Source organism: Perognathus longimembris, chromosome 3 (assembly GCF_023159225.1).
Source record: "Perognathus longimembris pacificus isolate PPM17 chromosome 3, ASM2315922v1, whole genome shotgun sequence".
Lineage (NCBI taxonomy): Eukaryota > Metazoa > Chordata > Mammalia > Rodentia > Heteromyidae > Perognathus > Perognathus longimembris.
In genome coordinates, this window is record NC_063163.1 from 111,981,008 (window position 1) to 111,998,503 (window position 17,496).

General features: G+C 43.2%; 1 protein-coding gene across 1 annotated transcript in view; it reads right to left on the reverse strand.

Annotated features, from left to right (window-relative positions):
- Positions 1-3,980: 3,980 nt before the first annotated feature.
- The window catches only part of Rdx (radixin), a 62,432-nt gene continuing 48,916 nt past the window's right edge, over positions 3,981-17,496 (reverse strand). The window contains exon 15 of the mRNA XM_048343799.1: positions 3,981-4,062. Within this exon, the coding sequence (XP_048199756.1) occupies positions 3,996-4,062 (67 nt within the window). The 3' untranslated portion in view covers positions 3,981-3,995. The remainder of the gene's footprint in view (positions 4,063-17,496) is intronic.

Here is a 17,496-nt window from a genome sequence, read left to right on the forward strand (position 1 = left end):
CTTGGGTGATACACCTGGGCATGGATGGACCCTAGACAAGTCAGTCACTCCTGTTATGAATGCATCTTAGCCAGGAAAAGCTGTCTTTAGAAAAGCATGTCACCCAGGGGCCCTTTCATGGGAGGCAGGATTTCTCTCTTGACCGGGAGACTCAGGTTCTCTCACACGTGTATGGAAAGATGAAGAAGAGATGTGGTCCAGTCATTCACAGAGTTATCTACTCGGTACTTCAGAATATTTAGCCATTTGACTTCAAGTCTCTTCAAGTCTAATATATTCACCTTTTGATACATAAAAAAGTAGTCTTCCAAGTGCTATAAACCCTTAGTACAGGATTTTCCAACTTCAGGCTCCATTACCTCTCCTGGCTTCTCAAGTAATGGCTTTATGCCAACTCTGGCTTATGATCAAGGAAAGGCCTGTTAGGATACTATAACAAAGCAATTTGATAAGAAACCACAGCAAAGCATGTGGTTATCTTTGAAGTTATAAAAATACCAAGAACCAAAAAAAGTTTTAATTGAACTATGGAGGCCAGTTTGACTAAATATTCCTTCCATTAGATAAACAGTATTGTGCTTGCCAAAAATGGGTTATCATTGATGTGGAGGAGGTTGTCTCGGAAACAACTGTCAAAGACAAGATGGAAAAATTCTGTCAGACCTTGAGATAGCTTGTATGGTTGTTCAGAAAATCTTTCAACTCTACCTTTATGCCAGTGGCATCAGAGCAGCACAACACACAGTCACAGGAAGTAGAGGAGAATGTTAAAATATCCAACTCCTGTGGGACACTGGTGGCTCACGCCTGTCATCCTAGCTACTCAGGAAGCTGAGATCTGAGAATCATGATTCAGAGCCAGCCTGGGAAGGAAAGTCTGTGAGACTCTTATCTCCAATTAACCACCACAAAACAGGAAGTGGTGCTGTGGTTCAAAATGGTAGAATGCTAGCCTTGAGCAAAAGAGCTCAGTCAGGGACAGTGTGCCCAGACCCTGAGTTCAAGCCCCATGACCACCACCAACAACAACAAAATAGCTGACTCCTTATGATACAGTAACCCCTCTGTACATCACCTTAATAATAACAACAACAAAATTTTAATAATTTGAAAGAATACAAAAAATAAAATAACTGACTCATGTCACAAACTGTCACACAATCCTTGGACATTCAAAACACCTGCAGCGTGAGGCCCAGTGCCATCTCCTGAATTACTAATGCTGATTCGTGTCCCGCCTCCTCCTCTGTTTCTCCAAGCATTGGCTACCTTTAAAGTCACTCTTGGTGTGACCAGAGAACCTCAGATGGGGACCCCCTATAGGCCATCTCCTGCTGCCACCAGGATGCAAAAGGAAGTGGAAAGTTCGGCTCAGGCTGACTTAGAATATATTTATTGCTACATTTATGTACAATTATACAAACAGCCTGGACAGGAAGGGACACACCGCATCAAGTTCTTCCGATTCCATGGGTGTTGCACACCAAAACAGAGCAGCACACCACTGAGTTTGCTCCCAGTTCAAAGCCAAAAATATGTCTTATACTTTTTTTTAATGGAAAATTTGCGAACATTCTCTCCATAGATTCCTCTTTACGAGCTAGTCATGCAGAAAAGAAGTGGGGTCTCAGAAGCCATTGTCTTCGGGCAGCTGTGTGGAGAACGGGGTGTTGAAGAAGCAAGGGTGGTGGGTGTTAGCTTGGGTCTGCAAAGGGCAACGCAGAAACCCATGTCCTGGCCCACTTTCCCAGGAAAAAGTTATGGAGAGGTGGGTTGGGGAAGAGAGAAGAGCCGGAAAGAGGAAACCAACAACAAACAGAAGTGAGAGAACTATGAGCAAAAGCCCCGGGGAAGGGAGGCCATGTCCAGCTGAGTGCAGACTCGGCGGAGCAGACACCTTCCGAACACCAGGGCTGTCCTCCTATTTCCTGATCCGAGAGCTCGCCACGGGTCAGCTGCCAGGAACCTGCAGGAAGACACAGAAAGGATCAACGTCAGGCACTATCAGAGGGAGGCTGTAACAAGCGTACACCAGAACACCGTTCCCATCTTCTGGGCATTCACTGAGCATCTGTTAGTGCACTGGGAATGAAGATGGAATGGTGCGCCCAAATCCGGGCAGTTCCACAAACACTGCTCCCTGGGACCTTAGCACGGAGAGAATAGTTCGAGGCCTCACAAGGAGTCTAGCATTCATTCCAGAATCCTGATGTGGACTGAGGTTCTAGCTTAGATACCTTCCTTCCCGAGCATAGTCACAAACCTCTGGGAGAGGATGCCTGAGAGAAAGAGGGGAGCAGCCCAGGACACGAGGTAATCTTATTTCTACCAGCTCCACTGGACCCACCTCAGGTCACATCAGTTTCCAGGACCCAGGAGAGAGAAGCTAAAGTCAACCAAGATGAGGTCTGAAGGCAAAGAGCAAGAAGCCTGTGGTGTGAGACCCAGACTCTGCAGGCCTTGGGGTGATGAGGAAGGCGGGTACAATCCGATCCTGAGGTTGTCCATGTAGGACTCTGGCCTCCGTGAGGAGGCGGACAGGGCTGTGAAGGGCTGAGGATCGCCGAGGAACCAGATGACCATGCACAAGGCCCTGGACTGTTCCTTAGGTCAATAGCACAACCAACTGTGGAGAGACCCCGCCGTTCTTCCCAAGACTGAGAAATAGGTGACATTTTCGGGTTGAAGGATGTGGCAATTGCCAATTCCCTTGCTGCCTTTATAAATTCATTTCTGGATAATTCAAAATCTCTGTCATTTGGAGCTTGGCTTGGCTGGTGAGTCATGCGTAGAGTCAGACTCCGATGATTCACTCTAACAAAGCGAGAGCATTCACAGATGAAAATCAGCAAGGGAAGATGGAAAGCATCAGGGAGATTTTGATTTGGGGCCTTTTTCTTTAATATCCCAGCCAAAAATAGAATACATGAAATGGCTTAAAGATGGATAGCTAAGGAGAAGACTGTTTGCAGAAATCTACAGAACATTTAGAATGGGTTTTCATCCAAGATTTTTACTTGCAAGTTTAGACTCAAATTGCAGGAATGAGACTAGCTGGGTTGTATGAACTCAGAACCAGCAGCATCCTTTTCAAAATGAGTGACAGAAAAGGATGATCACCACCCTCCTAGTACATTCTGAAACAATGGAAGTGTTTTGCTGGTGTCAAGAGCTGTAGAGATGTGAGCATGACCTTAGCCACATTTCAGAGCAAACTACAACTCAAAGTTGAAGAAGGAAGTTGATGCAAAAACTTCCCTACTTTATGTGAGCATGTCTGACACGTTCCATCACATAAAAAGATTCTAAACTATATCATTACTATAATGGAGACTCATTCCACAAATTATCAGCTTAAATGCATCCACTCACACCTGTAATCCTAGCAACTCAGGAGGCTGAGTGCTAAAGATTGTGGTTCAAAGCCAACCTAGGTGAATAAATCTGAGAGACTCTTATTTCCAGTTTGCTAGTAAAAAGTAGGAAGTGGAGGTGTGGCTCGAGTGGTAGAGTGCCAGCCTTGAGTGAAAAAGCTAAAGAGATGGTGCCCATGAACTGAGTTCAAGCCCTAATAATATCACGCCCCCCCCCCCCGAAAAAGGTATAGCACTTCAATATTAGGAATAGGTAAGTGTCTTACATTTTGTAAAGGAAAACCTTCCCACAGAACTTGTATCTGTCTGTCTGTCTATCCATATCTACATATAGATATAGATCACTCTTACCTATACCAGTTGTCTCTTTAAGTTCTAATGTTGTACATGGGATCTCAAAATGCTAGGCAGATCCATACATTAGGAGCTGGAGTGCATCAGTTGGAATCAGTTGCTGTAACAGTGGAGATGGTTGTTGGTCAGCTCCTTGGACAGGGACACCCCCTAAATGCCTTGACCTGCGGTGAGGAGGTGGCAGGGGCGCTGGGAACTGGGGGGAAGCTCTGGCTGTAGCTGTCAGCGGTACTCACCTCAGGAGTGCCAGCACCTTCGGAGGAACCCTTACATTTGCTTTATACTGCTTTGGCAGGAGCGCATCTGGAACAAGGCATACAGCTTGGGTCCCCACCTTTCAAAAGAGACATGAAGAGGTTAGAAAGCGTTTAGCCAAAGCACACAGAAGGAAACTAGGCGTGGGGAGAGCGGACAGCCGCCAGCTTGCCAGTTTGGGTTGCCAATTGGATAAGTAGACTGCCAAACTTATTTCCTTCCTAATATTTGTAATTAAATTACCTTTGAAATGCCAATATCAAAATGTAGAAATAAGGTAAACCTCCCTCCAATATGGGTGTCAGAATTCTCTTAATTTTTGAAGCAACTCTGTACTCACACATCGGTTTCATAGGAATAAAGGGCCTCAGAGCCATTAACACCAGCTCTTCATCAGTGGTCTAGCAGATTGTATCTGTGATCTCAAGTTCTCCCTTGATTATTAATCTAGGTCCTGTTTCTTTTCAGGTCATAATAGGTCTAATGGGCCTGGATTTGTGGTGCCTGCTTTGTAATCAATAGTTACTATCTTTGTATAAGCAAATTGTCAATATACTTTTACTTAAAAAAAATCAATATCAACCTGCCTACTACAAGACTAGGATGAAAATGAAATGGTAATAAAAATGGCCTCCCCTGGAGCCACACTGTCACGCCACATTTTTGGTGTTACTTTTCTCTGGTCTTGTTTTCCAGAGCTGCCATTCTCAGATACAGCCCTTAGAGATACCACAAGCAAAGTTGTGATTAACTCCAGAAAGGGCTTGCTAAATGGGCTAAGTGTCTTCATGGGTCACTTCCCAGATTAGAGAGAATGGTGCTTACAGTGTTTTCTGCAATAGTGGATCAAGCCATTAGAAATACTTCCTGGCAGTCTCTCTCTGTCTCCTAAATGGGTTATGAACCAAAAGAGCACCTGTAGTTAGTGGACTGTTTCTATGGAAACAGATTAGGCGGTGTCTTGTATTCATCATTTACTCTATAATGAAGACCAGAGTCTTTGCAATCCCAAGTTTGTCAAAGCTAGTAGTAACAAAAGAGCAATGAGACTAAGATTTAATAAGTTTTATAATTTTCCTTTAATATTTGAGCTTGTTTAAGGGGGCAGAATTAATTAGTAGATGGTTGACAGTACTTGGATTTTTTTGAGGGGAGTTTTAAGTATGTTTAATGACCTTAAAGGCTAGCAAATCTGGCACTTTTATCCTATCAAATATTCCATAAGGTATAGTTTTATTTTTTTCCTGTGGTTATCAGTTTCATACTCAGTAATCAACCATGATTGAAAAGGGACTAAGGGAAAGAAAGAGCAGCAGAAGAAAAGGAAATGATCTTCATGGATAGCCTGAGAAAATTCAGAAGAGTAAGAGAAGGGAGAATGGGAGGATAAAGCTGAGTCAATGCAAGGAACAAGAAAGAAAATAATGAAGGGAGACAGCAGTGACCACAAAGGAAACAGTATGTAAATATCTCCCCAAAGGACAGAAGGAAGAGCTGACCCTAAGACAGACATTTCCAAAGCTTGCCACCAGGTGGTGGTATGAACTTAAACTACCTTGAAGATGAAGGGGGCCACACGTAGGACCAACAGGGTGTTCACGATGCAGGTGGTTCAGGTAGCTGAGGATTTGTGGACCGCCAAGCCATAGGCTATGTCATATCAACTTTTTTCTAGGAAAACGAACTTGGTTTCACATTAGAAAATCTGTTTACCTAGTTCAGTATGTTCACAAAAAACATTTTTAAAGCGCACACACAATTATCACACACAAAAATTGCATTGAATAAATTCTCTTTTTAAAAACCTTTGCGAAAAGTATAGATGTGTCTAAAGGGATGTTTCATTAATCTAATTTCTAGAGCAAAGATATCTAATGATACAATGCTAAAGATATGACACACATTGCCTGAGCTGTGGCTCAAGTGGTAGCGTGCTAGCATTGAGCAAAAGAAGCTCAGGGACAGCATCCAAGCCCTGAGTTTAAGCCTCAGGACTGGCATAAAAATAAAGTGAAGTAAAACCAAATATGTTAACTTGTCAAAATGGCAGAAATGATGACAACATCTGGCAAAAAAAAATCAAGCATGGTAAATATGTGACCAGATTGTTCCTCTTAAAAACAACTCGTTGGTTACGAAATAGAGCTGAAAAATGTGCATATACCTATTCTGGGTCTTGCTATAAAGGATAAAATTGCTAACATTTATTAGAAGACATAAATCAACCACAAGAATAATTCATGGCTATTGCTTATAAAATTCTAATAAAACTCAAAATGATCCAAAAATCTGTCAGGGAAATGGGGAGGTCATATCACATTCATAAGTGAAAATGAAGTGACCATAGCTTTAGTCGTCAGAATGAATGTGGGGGAAACTATCTGAAATTAAATGTGTGCAAGGGTGGAAATAAGATGTTGTGAAAACAGACTGTGAAAGTCAAGGATGATGGTAAGAGGAATGGTAGAGAGTGTCAAAGTTCCTGTTGATTAAATACATATAAATTCATAAAGTTTTCTCTATTTCTCCTCAGTACGTTCCTTTTCCCAACACCATTGTCAAGCAATCTCTAAGTGTTGAAAGCTGAAAGTGATGGCAGGGGAAAGGAATATTGCTATAGAGAGGGAGGTGAAGACTTTCGTTCTAGGCTGGGAGCCAGTGGCTCACGCCTGTCATCCTAGCCTCTCACGAGGCTGAGATCTGAGGATTATGGTTCAAAGCCAGCCTGGGCAGGAAAGTCTGTGAGTCTCTTATCTCCAATTAACCAGTAGAAAACTGGAAGTGGTGCTGTGGTTCAAGTGGTAGAAGAGCTGAAGAGTTCAAAGACAACACCCAGGCCCAGAGTTCAAGCCTCATGACCACCCTCCCTTTCCACCCTCCCTTCCCACCCTCCCCAAGACTTCAGTTCTAATTAGCTTTGGTCTTTGAACCATTCAAACTTGTACCAAAGTCTCAAAGAAGCTATCCATGCAGAAAAATCAATGGGCATACCCCCTATCCCCTACCCCTAAACCCCAGTGCTGGCCGCCCTCATCTCTCCAGACTGTGATTCCCAAAGTGTGGTCTAAATCCAGCAGCAAATCTACTGAGCCTCAGGAGCACCTACCAAAAGAGAGCCTTCTCCTGCAATGGACATTTCAGAAGCCTGCACGTGATTCTGATGCCTGCTAGTTTGGGCCACCACTGAAGGGTTTTCAAAGTGTAATGCAAAATCTTTTCCTTAATGCAAATCAAAACAACTCTGAGATTCCATCTCACTCCAGTAAGGTTGGCCAACACTGTGAATCTGAATAACAACAAATGTTGGTGGGAATGTGGGGGAAAAGAAACCCTACAGTGCTATTGGGTGTGTAAATTAGTATAATCACTGTGGGGAGCAGTTTGGAGGTTCCTTAAAAAACTAAACATAGACCTTCCCTACGACTCGGCCATACCATTCCTGGGCATCTACCCTGAGCATCATGAGTAAGGATGATAAGGACGACTGCACATCCATGTTCATTGCCGCACTATTCACAATAGCCAAGATCTGGAAACAGCCCAGGTGCCCCACAGTAGATGAGTGGATCCAAAAAAATGTGCTACCTATACACAGTGGAAGTCTACACAGCCACTAGAAAGAATAATGTCATTTTCAGGGAAATGGATGGAACTAGAACAAATCATGTTAAGTGAGGTAAGCCAAGCTCAGAAAGACAAATGGCACGTGTCCTCTCTGATATGTGGTAATTAGACCTAACATACACTGGAATATGATAAATTATACAGGATTCTAGATACACACAGTAAGACCAAGAGAGGATAATCTTAGGAGAGAAACCCAAAGGCGTAATGCTTAAATGCCTCTTCATAGTTATATAAAATAATAAACATACTGAAATGAACTCCAAGAGCTGGGAACAAGACCTCCTTTCTAATTTTTTTCTTCCTTTTTTTATTTTAGTTTTTAGTTCTTGATGATGCTGACTTCTCTAACTTATGCATGGTGTACGCAGGGGTACACCTTTGGGAGGGTACCGAACTGGAGGGGAAAAGGGTGAAAAAGTGCAGCCGTGGAGCTCACTGGACACTGATGAAAGTGGGCGGAGTTGGGAGGGAGCAGAACACACTGTACTCCTTACCTGACTCCCATAATTGTAATCCCTCTGTACATCACCTCTATAATAACAATAAATGAATAATTTTAAAATTCCTTTCCTTAGTGGAAGGACTTGGAAAAAATTATACTACGTGAAGTGAGCCAGGCCCAAAGAAACGTGGACTCTGTGGTTTCCCTCATAGGGAATAACTAGTACATGTTTAGGCTATTCATAGCAGAAGATCACAAGAGCCCAATAGCTATGCCCTTATGAACACATAAGATAATGCTAAGTGAAATGAACTCCACATTATGGAAACGAGTGTTATATCACTGTAATTATTTTCAACACACCATGTGAAACCATAACCTTTTTTTTTTTCCTCTTGTATTCCCTTCCTATGGTTTTACCCCTGCTATCACTGTAGCTGATCTAAGTACCCAGGATACTGTATATACATGTGTTAGAACTAGGGAAGGGAAAGGGAATACCAAAATCGAGAGACAATGGATAAAAGACAAACCATTCCAAAAGCAGTACTTGCAAAACCATTTGGTGTAAACCAACTGTACAACTCATGGGGGGGAGGGGAGGGGGGAGGGGAGGGGACTGAGGGAGGAGGTAACAAGTTGAACAAGAAATGTACTCACTGCCTTACATATAAAACTGTAACCCCTCTGTACTTCACTTTGACAATAAAGGGAAAAAAATTCTTTTCTTGAAATAAAAGACCCTAAATGCGATCCCACCAAAACTCTAGGCAGATAGGAATGCCATGCCACGGGCCCTTTAAGGAACATGACTATGAAATCCAGTGATTGGGGGATCAGCAAACTGGCTTGGGGATCAAATCCACTTTCCTATCTGTTTCAAAACAGACAGTGATTTAAGAATATTTTTACATTATTTACAAGTCAAAAGACTTTGAGGAAGATGGAAAAGTGCTCTCCAAATTATTTAGTACCTGGACCTTTAGCTAAGTAGTATGCCAAGCCACGCATAGTGGTAGAAATCTGTAATTGCAAGAGTCAGGAGGCTGTGGCAGGAGAATTGTGAATTTGAGGTTAGGCTGAGCTGTAAAGACCCTGCTTCAAAACAAAAAAGGAAAGTTTGCCAATTCTTATCCCAATTTTGATCATTTGCATCTATAAACCTGAAAGCAACAACTGTGATTATCTCTTCCCTCTTAAAAATGTAATTTTCATTTTAATTCTGCAAGTTACATTCAGACTCCCCCCGCCCTTTTTTTTAATAAGTAAATGAGATAAATCCACAGAGCATGTGGAAAATGTTTTCCTCCTTGCTCTCTTTCTCTTTGAATAAGTGACAAAGAACTGACGGGTGAATTTTAATGAAATAGTCACATTCAGTTCTGAGAACGAATTTAGCATTTTCCTCCTACAGATAATCACTCAGGTGGTTAAGGGAAAGGATTTTTGCCTGTCTCCAGCACAGAATGTTGGCCTTACTTCTCAGACCTCCTGGCAGAGGCCATCTGCCCTCAGTGCTAGCTCTGCCTCTTGAATTTTCTCCACTGGGTTCAGTTCATATCACTGCCGTCCGGCCCACTGACTTCCTGAAATATTCAACACCTATTGAGTGTCTGAAAAAGCTTGTTTCTTCTACATCCAACTTCCCTTCTCCAATTTCATTTTCCTCTAGATCTCTTTGATCCCAGATCTTCTGTTTATTGAAGGAAGGCACTTTAACAAACAAAAGAAAGCAAAGGATGCCTTTTCCCTCCTGCAAGAGTCGATTGCATATCTCAACTAGAAGCTAAGAGATATTCACCCCAGCCTGAAGAGAGTGCTGGGCACTGCACCTAGGGTGCACCTAGGGGTGAAGGGCTCATACATACACATGTACACATGCACATGCGCATGCACGCACACGCGCGCGCACACACACACACACATTCTAAATGCATATGCAAACTCTGCTACTATGGCAACTTACTGAACTTTAAATGAGATAATGACTAATACACCTACCTGGAAGGCCCCCTGAAGCCTTTAAGGCATCATTGTGGATCAGGAAAAAACATCCCTCCCTTCAGGCAGATGTAGCCTAGGTTACATGGCCCATTGCCATATTGTCCTGGCCCTGTTGAATTTGCCCATCAGTCCCTGGAACTTCCATTGAATTTCTTCTTCGCTTTACTCTGGCAGTAAACTACTGCTAGTTTCTCTCCAGGGCCAAACTACTCAGCGGACATCTGGCTTAGATCCTATAAGCTTCTTACCACAGCTTAGAAAGCAAGCTGCTTGTGGTCTGGCCCCCTTCCAACTTCATCTTACAAACTACTCTCCGTCTCCTTTCTTTCCCTTGGGCAAGCCCAGCCCTTTCTTTGAGATCTTTGCGGGTCCCCTCTTCCTGGAATATTTTTCAGCAAAGACTGCAAATTGGTGTCAAATGGGCTCTCCTCACCCCCCACCCCAGCCTGGAGACTTGAACTCTGGGCCTGTGCGCTGTCACTGAGCTTCTTTTCCTCAAGGCTAGCACTCTACCACTTGAGCCACAGTGCCACTTCTGGTTTTCTGGTGGTTAATTGGAGGTAAGAGTTTCACGGACTTTCCTGCCGGAAGTTGGCTTTGAACTGCGATCCTCACATCTCAGCCTCCTGAGTAGACAGGATTACAGGTGTGAGCCACGGTCCCCCAGCCCAATGAGCTCTTCTGGTAAGCAAACATAACTTGGACTTTTTCAAAAAAATTTTGAATAGCTTAAAGCAAAAATTTGCAGATTACACACAAAAGTGTATTGAAATAACTTTTCTGACCTCACTTGGAATATAGAAGGCTCTGGTTTCTGTGTGTTAGGCACTGCCATGGTTCTCTTAGGACAGGACATGAGATGCCTAGCAGACCGTGTAGCCCTGTGATCTCTGGCGTTGGCACCTACCATCCTAATCTAAATGAAAGAGAAGTCAGCCCTGTGCTCCCTCCCTGCCTGCCACCTCTTGGACTTTTCAGGCCCCCCTGATTATCCTTATCTCCCTCCCTCCTCCTCAGTCCTGGGTTTTCTAGTGAGTGGATATAAAAAGGCTTCTAAGTGTCAAGGATGGTTCAATATTTGCTGTTTTACATAGCTCCATGTAATCTTGCCATTTTCACTATTTGATTTGTTCCGGGCTTGTATCTTTCCTACACAAGGACCAAGGCTTAGTCACTCTGATGTCCTGAATGATGAGTGCACAGGGCTGGTAGGCACTAGGCGTGGAAACATTTGGATGCATGTACGGAAGGCTTCCACCCAAGCTCTGTAGCAGCCCCAGAACAACTGTCCTAAGCTCTCCCGGGTGATAAAGGAACTGAGCTAAGCCACAGGCAGACAGACCTATCACTACAACCCCTGCCCACACTACCCTTGGAAATGACTCCTAGGGTCACACTTTATGGAGCCCCTGGGCAAACCAGCATTAAGGGCAGTGCTGGACGTGCCCCTGGCCCTAAAGCTGGACACCTGCACTAACCTGCTCAGCCTCGTCAGATTTAGGGCTCAGCTGCTCCCTTGCCTTTTGCATATGCCTTGTTCACTTCATCTCAGTGCAATTATTTCTTAACTCTTCTGCTTCCTCCTCTAGAACAGTTATGAATCCTTGGAGCCCAGCTTTAGACCTCTAGTAAATGTTTAATGAATGTTTAATGAATGGGTAAATATTTAATAAACCCATTTACATGCATTGTTTGAATGGACTCAGTAATTCAGGTGCCAAACTCACAAGCCATCTATTCATTGCCCTTGAAGATAAATACAGAAAAAGGACTAAGTTTACCAAAGAGAATCCTATGAACAGGAGTACAGAGTGGTGCTCATGCCAGAGTGTCTATTTCAGATTTCTAGAGTTGTCAGAGGAGTCTGCTAGGGAGATGTTCCTGCGGGGTGCCGGTAGCTGGTGCCTGAAACCCAATTACTTGAGAAGCAAAGATTGGAAGGATCATGGGTCGAGGCCAGGCCAAGCAAAAAGCTTGGGCATATCCCATCTTAACCAACAGCTGGTTACATCAATGGTGCCAGCCTGTTATCCCAGCTACACAAGAGCCTGAGATGGAGAATCACAGCTCCAGGTCAGCCTGGGCAATCAATCAATCAATCAATTAAAGTTTCTAAGACCTCTTCTTCTCAATAGAAAAATCGGGGCATGGTGGCACAAAGTTGTCATCCTAGCTACAGAGGGAAATATAGATTTCAGTCTAGACTTGCCCAGGTGAAAAGCAACATCATATCTCAGCAATAACCAGGGGGAGGAGGAAGGCCGAGGAAAAACGGATGGTGGCATGGCTTAAGCAGTAGAGCGCCTGCTTAACAAGTAGGAAGTTCAAATCCCAGTACCACACACACTAACACCTTGCCTACTCTTTGGGACATAAGAATTACAGGGAGGCGGTGGGAACATTCTCTGTGAGAGAACTGTCCAGATCAACTACATAACAACTCTTTTGGCCACTATGACGGTGGCTGTCTGGTGTCACAGGTAAGTCACCTGGCCTGACAGTGATTGTGTGCTGCTCCTCTCTGAATGATGCTTTGAGCTGGGATTCACCAAGCTGAACCAGTTTCTCTCCTTCCCTTTGCCTCTGGGGGAAATTTCATCTTGCATTCCATCGGCATTCCAAAGAGAAACACCACAGGCACACAGCTGCTTCCTCTCATGGTTTCCTGGTCACATTAGTGCACCACCTTCTGAATCAGACACGTGCCAGTTACAGCACATGCCAATTCTCTTGGTGTTCTGATACTGTTCGTTCTGTCTGGACAGCTTTCACTCTGCTGCTGCACACCTGAGATCCTAGCACTTGAGAGGCAGAGGCTAGAGGACAGCAATTCTGAGGCCTTCTGAGCTCCCAGAACCCATCCACAATGCATGGGGCATGCAGTGTCCATGCAGCACTGGGCACGGCGTGGGCATGGAGAACGTGGAGCTCACATTCTAGTGTGAGGAAACACAATAGATGCAGTAGGGCGAATGCTGGGTAAGAGGGGATGGGACATGGGGAAGGTATAATATTACAGAGGGCAGGAAGCAAAGGGAGTCATGAAAATGTCTAGAGAAGATTGCCTGCTGAGCTAAGAGGAGTTGGTCTGGCTGGCTAACAAGCCAGAGAGATGTCCACTTAATGCAAATAGGAAAGCACAGGAAGCCCAAGAGCTACAGCAAGACCAAACCATGCTGGGCTAGTTTAAAGCTGTTTTTAAGGACTCAAACAGCAAGAAAAGCAATCAAGTAAATGCAAGGTTCTTTCGATAATTGCAATGGTGAAGTAACAGCTGTGGAGAATATGTGAAAAAGGGTCTTATCTTGGACATATTGGAGACTATGAATGTAGAGTGAGTAAAAAGGTCAAAGTCTGGGCATCATTAATTGGAAGCAAGAACTTGCCTTTCATCGACCAAGAATGGGAAGACTGAGACACAAGCAAGTTGAAAGGAAGAAATGTGAAGTTTGGTTTCCTATAAGACCAAAATGCTTCTTAGAGAACCAAGGTGGAACTGTCCAGGGAGTTTGGGCTGGAAGTTTGTTTTCAGTGCAGAGATGGCACGTACAACAATAGCACTGGATAAGGTCACTAAAGTCAAGAGCAGATCGAGAAGGACTGACTCCAATATGAGGAAGTTAAACAGCCTCATCTTCACAACACAGATGTAGATTGTTCTGGCTGCTGGGAGTGAGCCACCCACCATTTCCTGCCAAGGACAGAGCATGTCTTTCTGTTTCTCCAGACTTGGCACAGGGCCCAGAACCCTGTTAATAAACATTTGCTGACCAACGCTGTTTAAAAAAAAAAAAAAAAAAAAGAGTATTACCACTAAAATCCTTGAAAGGCAAGATTAAAATAAGGACTCCAAAGGGTTAGATAACCAACAGCCACCATACTGACAGATGGACAAAAATATGCCACGCAAGCCGGTGCTAGTGGCTCACACTGTAATCCTAGCTATTCAGGAAGCTGAGATCTGGGATCATGGTTCAAAGCCAGCCCAATCAGAAAAATCCCTGTGAGATTCTTACCTCCAATTAACCACTCAAAACACTGGAAGTCGTGTTGTGGCTCAAAGTGGTAGAGGACTAGCCTTGAGCAAAAGAGTTCTGGGACAGTGCCCAGGCCGAGTTCAAGCCCCAGGACCAAAAAAAGAATGCCAGAAGTGATTGTGTCAACCTGACCAGGCCAAGGCAGTCCACATCTATTACAATTAAGTGCTCACTTATTGTAATACTCCAACTTCACAGATGAGAAACAGACCTAAGCAGACCTAAGTGCTTCTCAAAAAAACTGGAATCCAAAACTCCTTCATTTATTTATTCTGCCTCACACACAGCCCAGAAACCAAATGCCAGGCATACTGGAAATGCATCTAATGTATTTGAACTGACAAAACTCAAAATGTCTTGGGTAAAAAAACCCAGAACATTTGCTGCAAACAGCAAATGACTCTGGGAATGGATCCTTGCAGTCCCTACGTTGTGGTTTAGGTTAGATTCCTCACTCCAAAGTTGGATCAGAAACCTACAGTTTCTAAGCATACTCAGAAAATTCTGTGGTGACAGATGGCAGGGATGACATTTTGTAACCCTGTCTTAGCTAAAAGAGCAATGGAGAGAATGGTGAACACAGTCTATGCCCTTAGAGCCTCCATGGCTCCAACTCTTGAGGAAGAGGGGAAGCTGCAAACCACTAGGGACAGTCTTGTCAAGATGAATTATCATTAGCATTTTTTTTCCCCTTCCTACCAGTATTTGAGTTTGAACTTGTGGCCTCAAGACTGTTAGACAAGCATCCTACCACTTGAACCATACCCCAAGTCCTTTTAGCTCTAGTTATTTTTCGGATGTGGTCTCCATTTTTGCCTGGGGCCAACCTTGGGAGTTTGAGATTCTATCTCTGTCTTCCCTCATGGCTAGCATTACAAGAGTGAACCAAAAGGCCTGGTCTTCAATGGTGATCCTCCTTTTTGCCACCTCCAAATGGCTTGAAATACAAGTGTGAGCCACGCTTATCAAACCAATGTAGACTATAATCTCCAAAATATCTGTAGTCAAAGAAAGTAGTTGACAACTAAGAGTGAAGTTTATAAGCACAAGAGAAGTATTTAAAACATAAGCAGTGAGATCATTACATTATATAGTACATTAATAAACACTAAATGGAAAGGACTTAAAGTTCAACAACGTAACTTGTCACTTGTCTGACTCCTGCATATTTCATCGCTATTTTCTTCTCCACTTACAAGTTGACTTTCTATACCTTGAGTCAGCCTCAATTCAAGTCTGGCTCACCTGGTTTTCTTGACAGTCATGGGGCCTCTTATGTCCCCTACCTCCAATGATAGTTTGCATAAAGAGCAATTGCTCTCTAAGTCTCAGCTATATATGAATGCACAGCCATATGTCTTATTTTATGGAAAAGGGAATAAAGCCATGCCATTGTTTCATAACACCATTAATAATATCTAAGAATGAAAGCATAATAGCTGGGAAGTAAGATTGCTCCTGACATCATACTAGGAATCTAGTAACTCACATTGTCTACCCTTATTAGCTATTTACATTTCATCTCTTGACTGACTACTAGGTGTAGCATCTTGTGGTCCTGTCTCCTTTACAATGTATTCATTAGAAAGTACTTTTCCTTGTTTGTTTGTTTTTTTAAAGACAATCAGAGACAGCTAGGCATTATGGTGCATACCTATTATTCCCAGCTATAAATGCATTTCTGTGCATCAAAAGAATACTACCAAGAGTTTAAAAAAAATCTGGGCATTACGGTACATGCTTGTAATCTCAGCACTGGGGAAGAATGAAGAGAAAGATCTTGGATTCATGGCCAGTATGAGCTACATACACAGTGAGAGTCTGCTCAAAAAATCAAACCCACCAGATGGAAAGATTTGCAAGTCATATTTATATTTGATAAGAGATTAGCATTCTAAATCCTAGGACAAGAAATATCCTAAATACTAAATATAAATAACTCCTGTATTTTGACAACCAACAAGGACGATATTCTAAAAGAAATACACAAATGACCAATAAATACATTTAAAGATACCCAACATCTCTTATGATTGGAGAAATTCATCTTAAGAAAATGCAAGTCAAGGGGCTGGGAATGTAGCCTAGTGGTAGGGCACTTGCCTAGCATACATGAAGCCCTGGGTTCAATTCCTAGGCACCATATAAACAGAAAAAGGCAGAAGTAGTGCTATGGCTCAAGTGGTAGAGTGCTAGCCTTGAGCAAAAAAAAAAAAAAAAAGCCAGGGACAGTGCTCAGGCCCTGAGTCCAAGCCCCAGGACTGGCCAAAAAAGAAGAAAATGCAAGTCAAAATCATGAGATAACCATTGCACCAGGATACTAGCAATAGGGAAAAAAAATCCCCCCAAAACTTGTTGGTGAGAAGCTGGGCACCAGTGGCTCACACCTGTTTCCTAGCTACTCAGGAGGCTGAGATCTGAGGATCGCAGTTCCAAGCCAGCCCGGGCAGGAAAATCCCTAAGACTCTTATCTCCAATAAACTACTCAAAAAAAAAAAAAAGGTACTGTGGCTCAAGTGGTAGAGTACTAGACATGAGCAAAAGCAGCCCAGGGATACCGCCTAGGCCCAGAGTTCAAGTCCCATGATTGGCAAAAAAAAAAATGTTGGTGATAGGGAAAAATTAGAACCCTGTACATTTCTAGCAGAATGTAAAACAGTAGTTACTGATAAAAGATAGTATAGGGGCTAGGAATATGGCCTGGTGGTAAAGTGCTCACCTCATATACATGAAGCCCTGTGTTCAATTCCTCAGCACCACATATATAGAAAAAAAAAGCCAGACGTGGTGCTGTGGCTCAAGTGGTAGAGTGCTAGCCTTGAGCGAAAAAAGAAGCCAGGGACAGTGCTCGGGCCCTGAGTTCAAGCCCCAGGGCTGGCAAAAAACCAAAAAGATAGTATAGTAGTTCTTTAAAAAAAAAAAACTACCGTGTAATCCATTAATTTTAGTTTTGGCTTCCTAACCAAGAGAAGTTAAAGCTGGGAATTTAACCTATTTTCACATCAATGTTCACAGTAAGTAGCATTATGGTAACAACTCCAATATCCACTGACTCTTGGGCGGGGGGACTAAAATGGGGGCTGGGAATATGGCCTAGTGGCAAGAATGCTTGCCTTGTATACATGAAGCCCTGGGTTCGATTCCTCAGCACCACATATATAGAAAAGGCCAGAAGTGGCACTATGGCTCAAGAGGTAGAGTGCCAGCCTTGAGCAAAAAGAAGCCAGGGACAGTGCTCAGGCCCTGAGTTCAAGCTCCAGGACTGGCTAAAAAAAAAAAACAAACCCAAATGTGATATGTGCATACAGTGGAGTATTATTCAGTCTTCAAAAGGAATAAAATATACACATGCTACAACTTGGATATTATGCTACGTCTAGACATAAGAGACAACTATCATGCA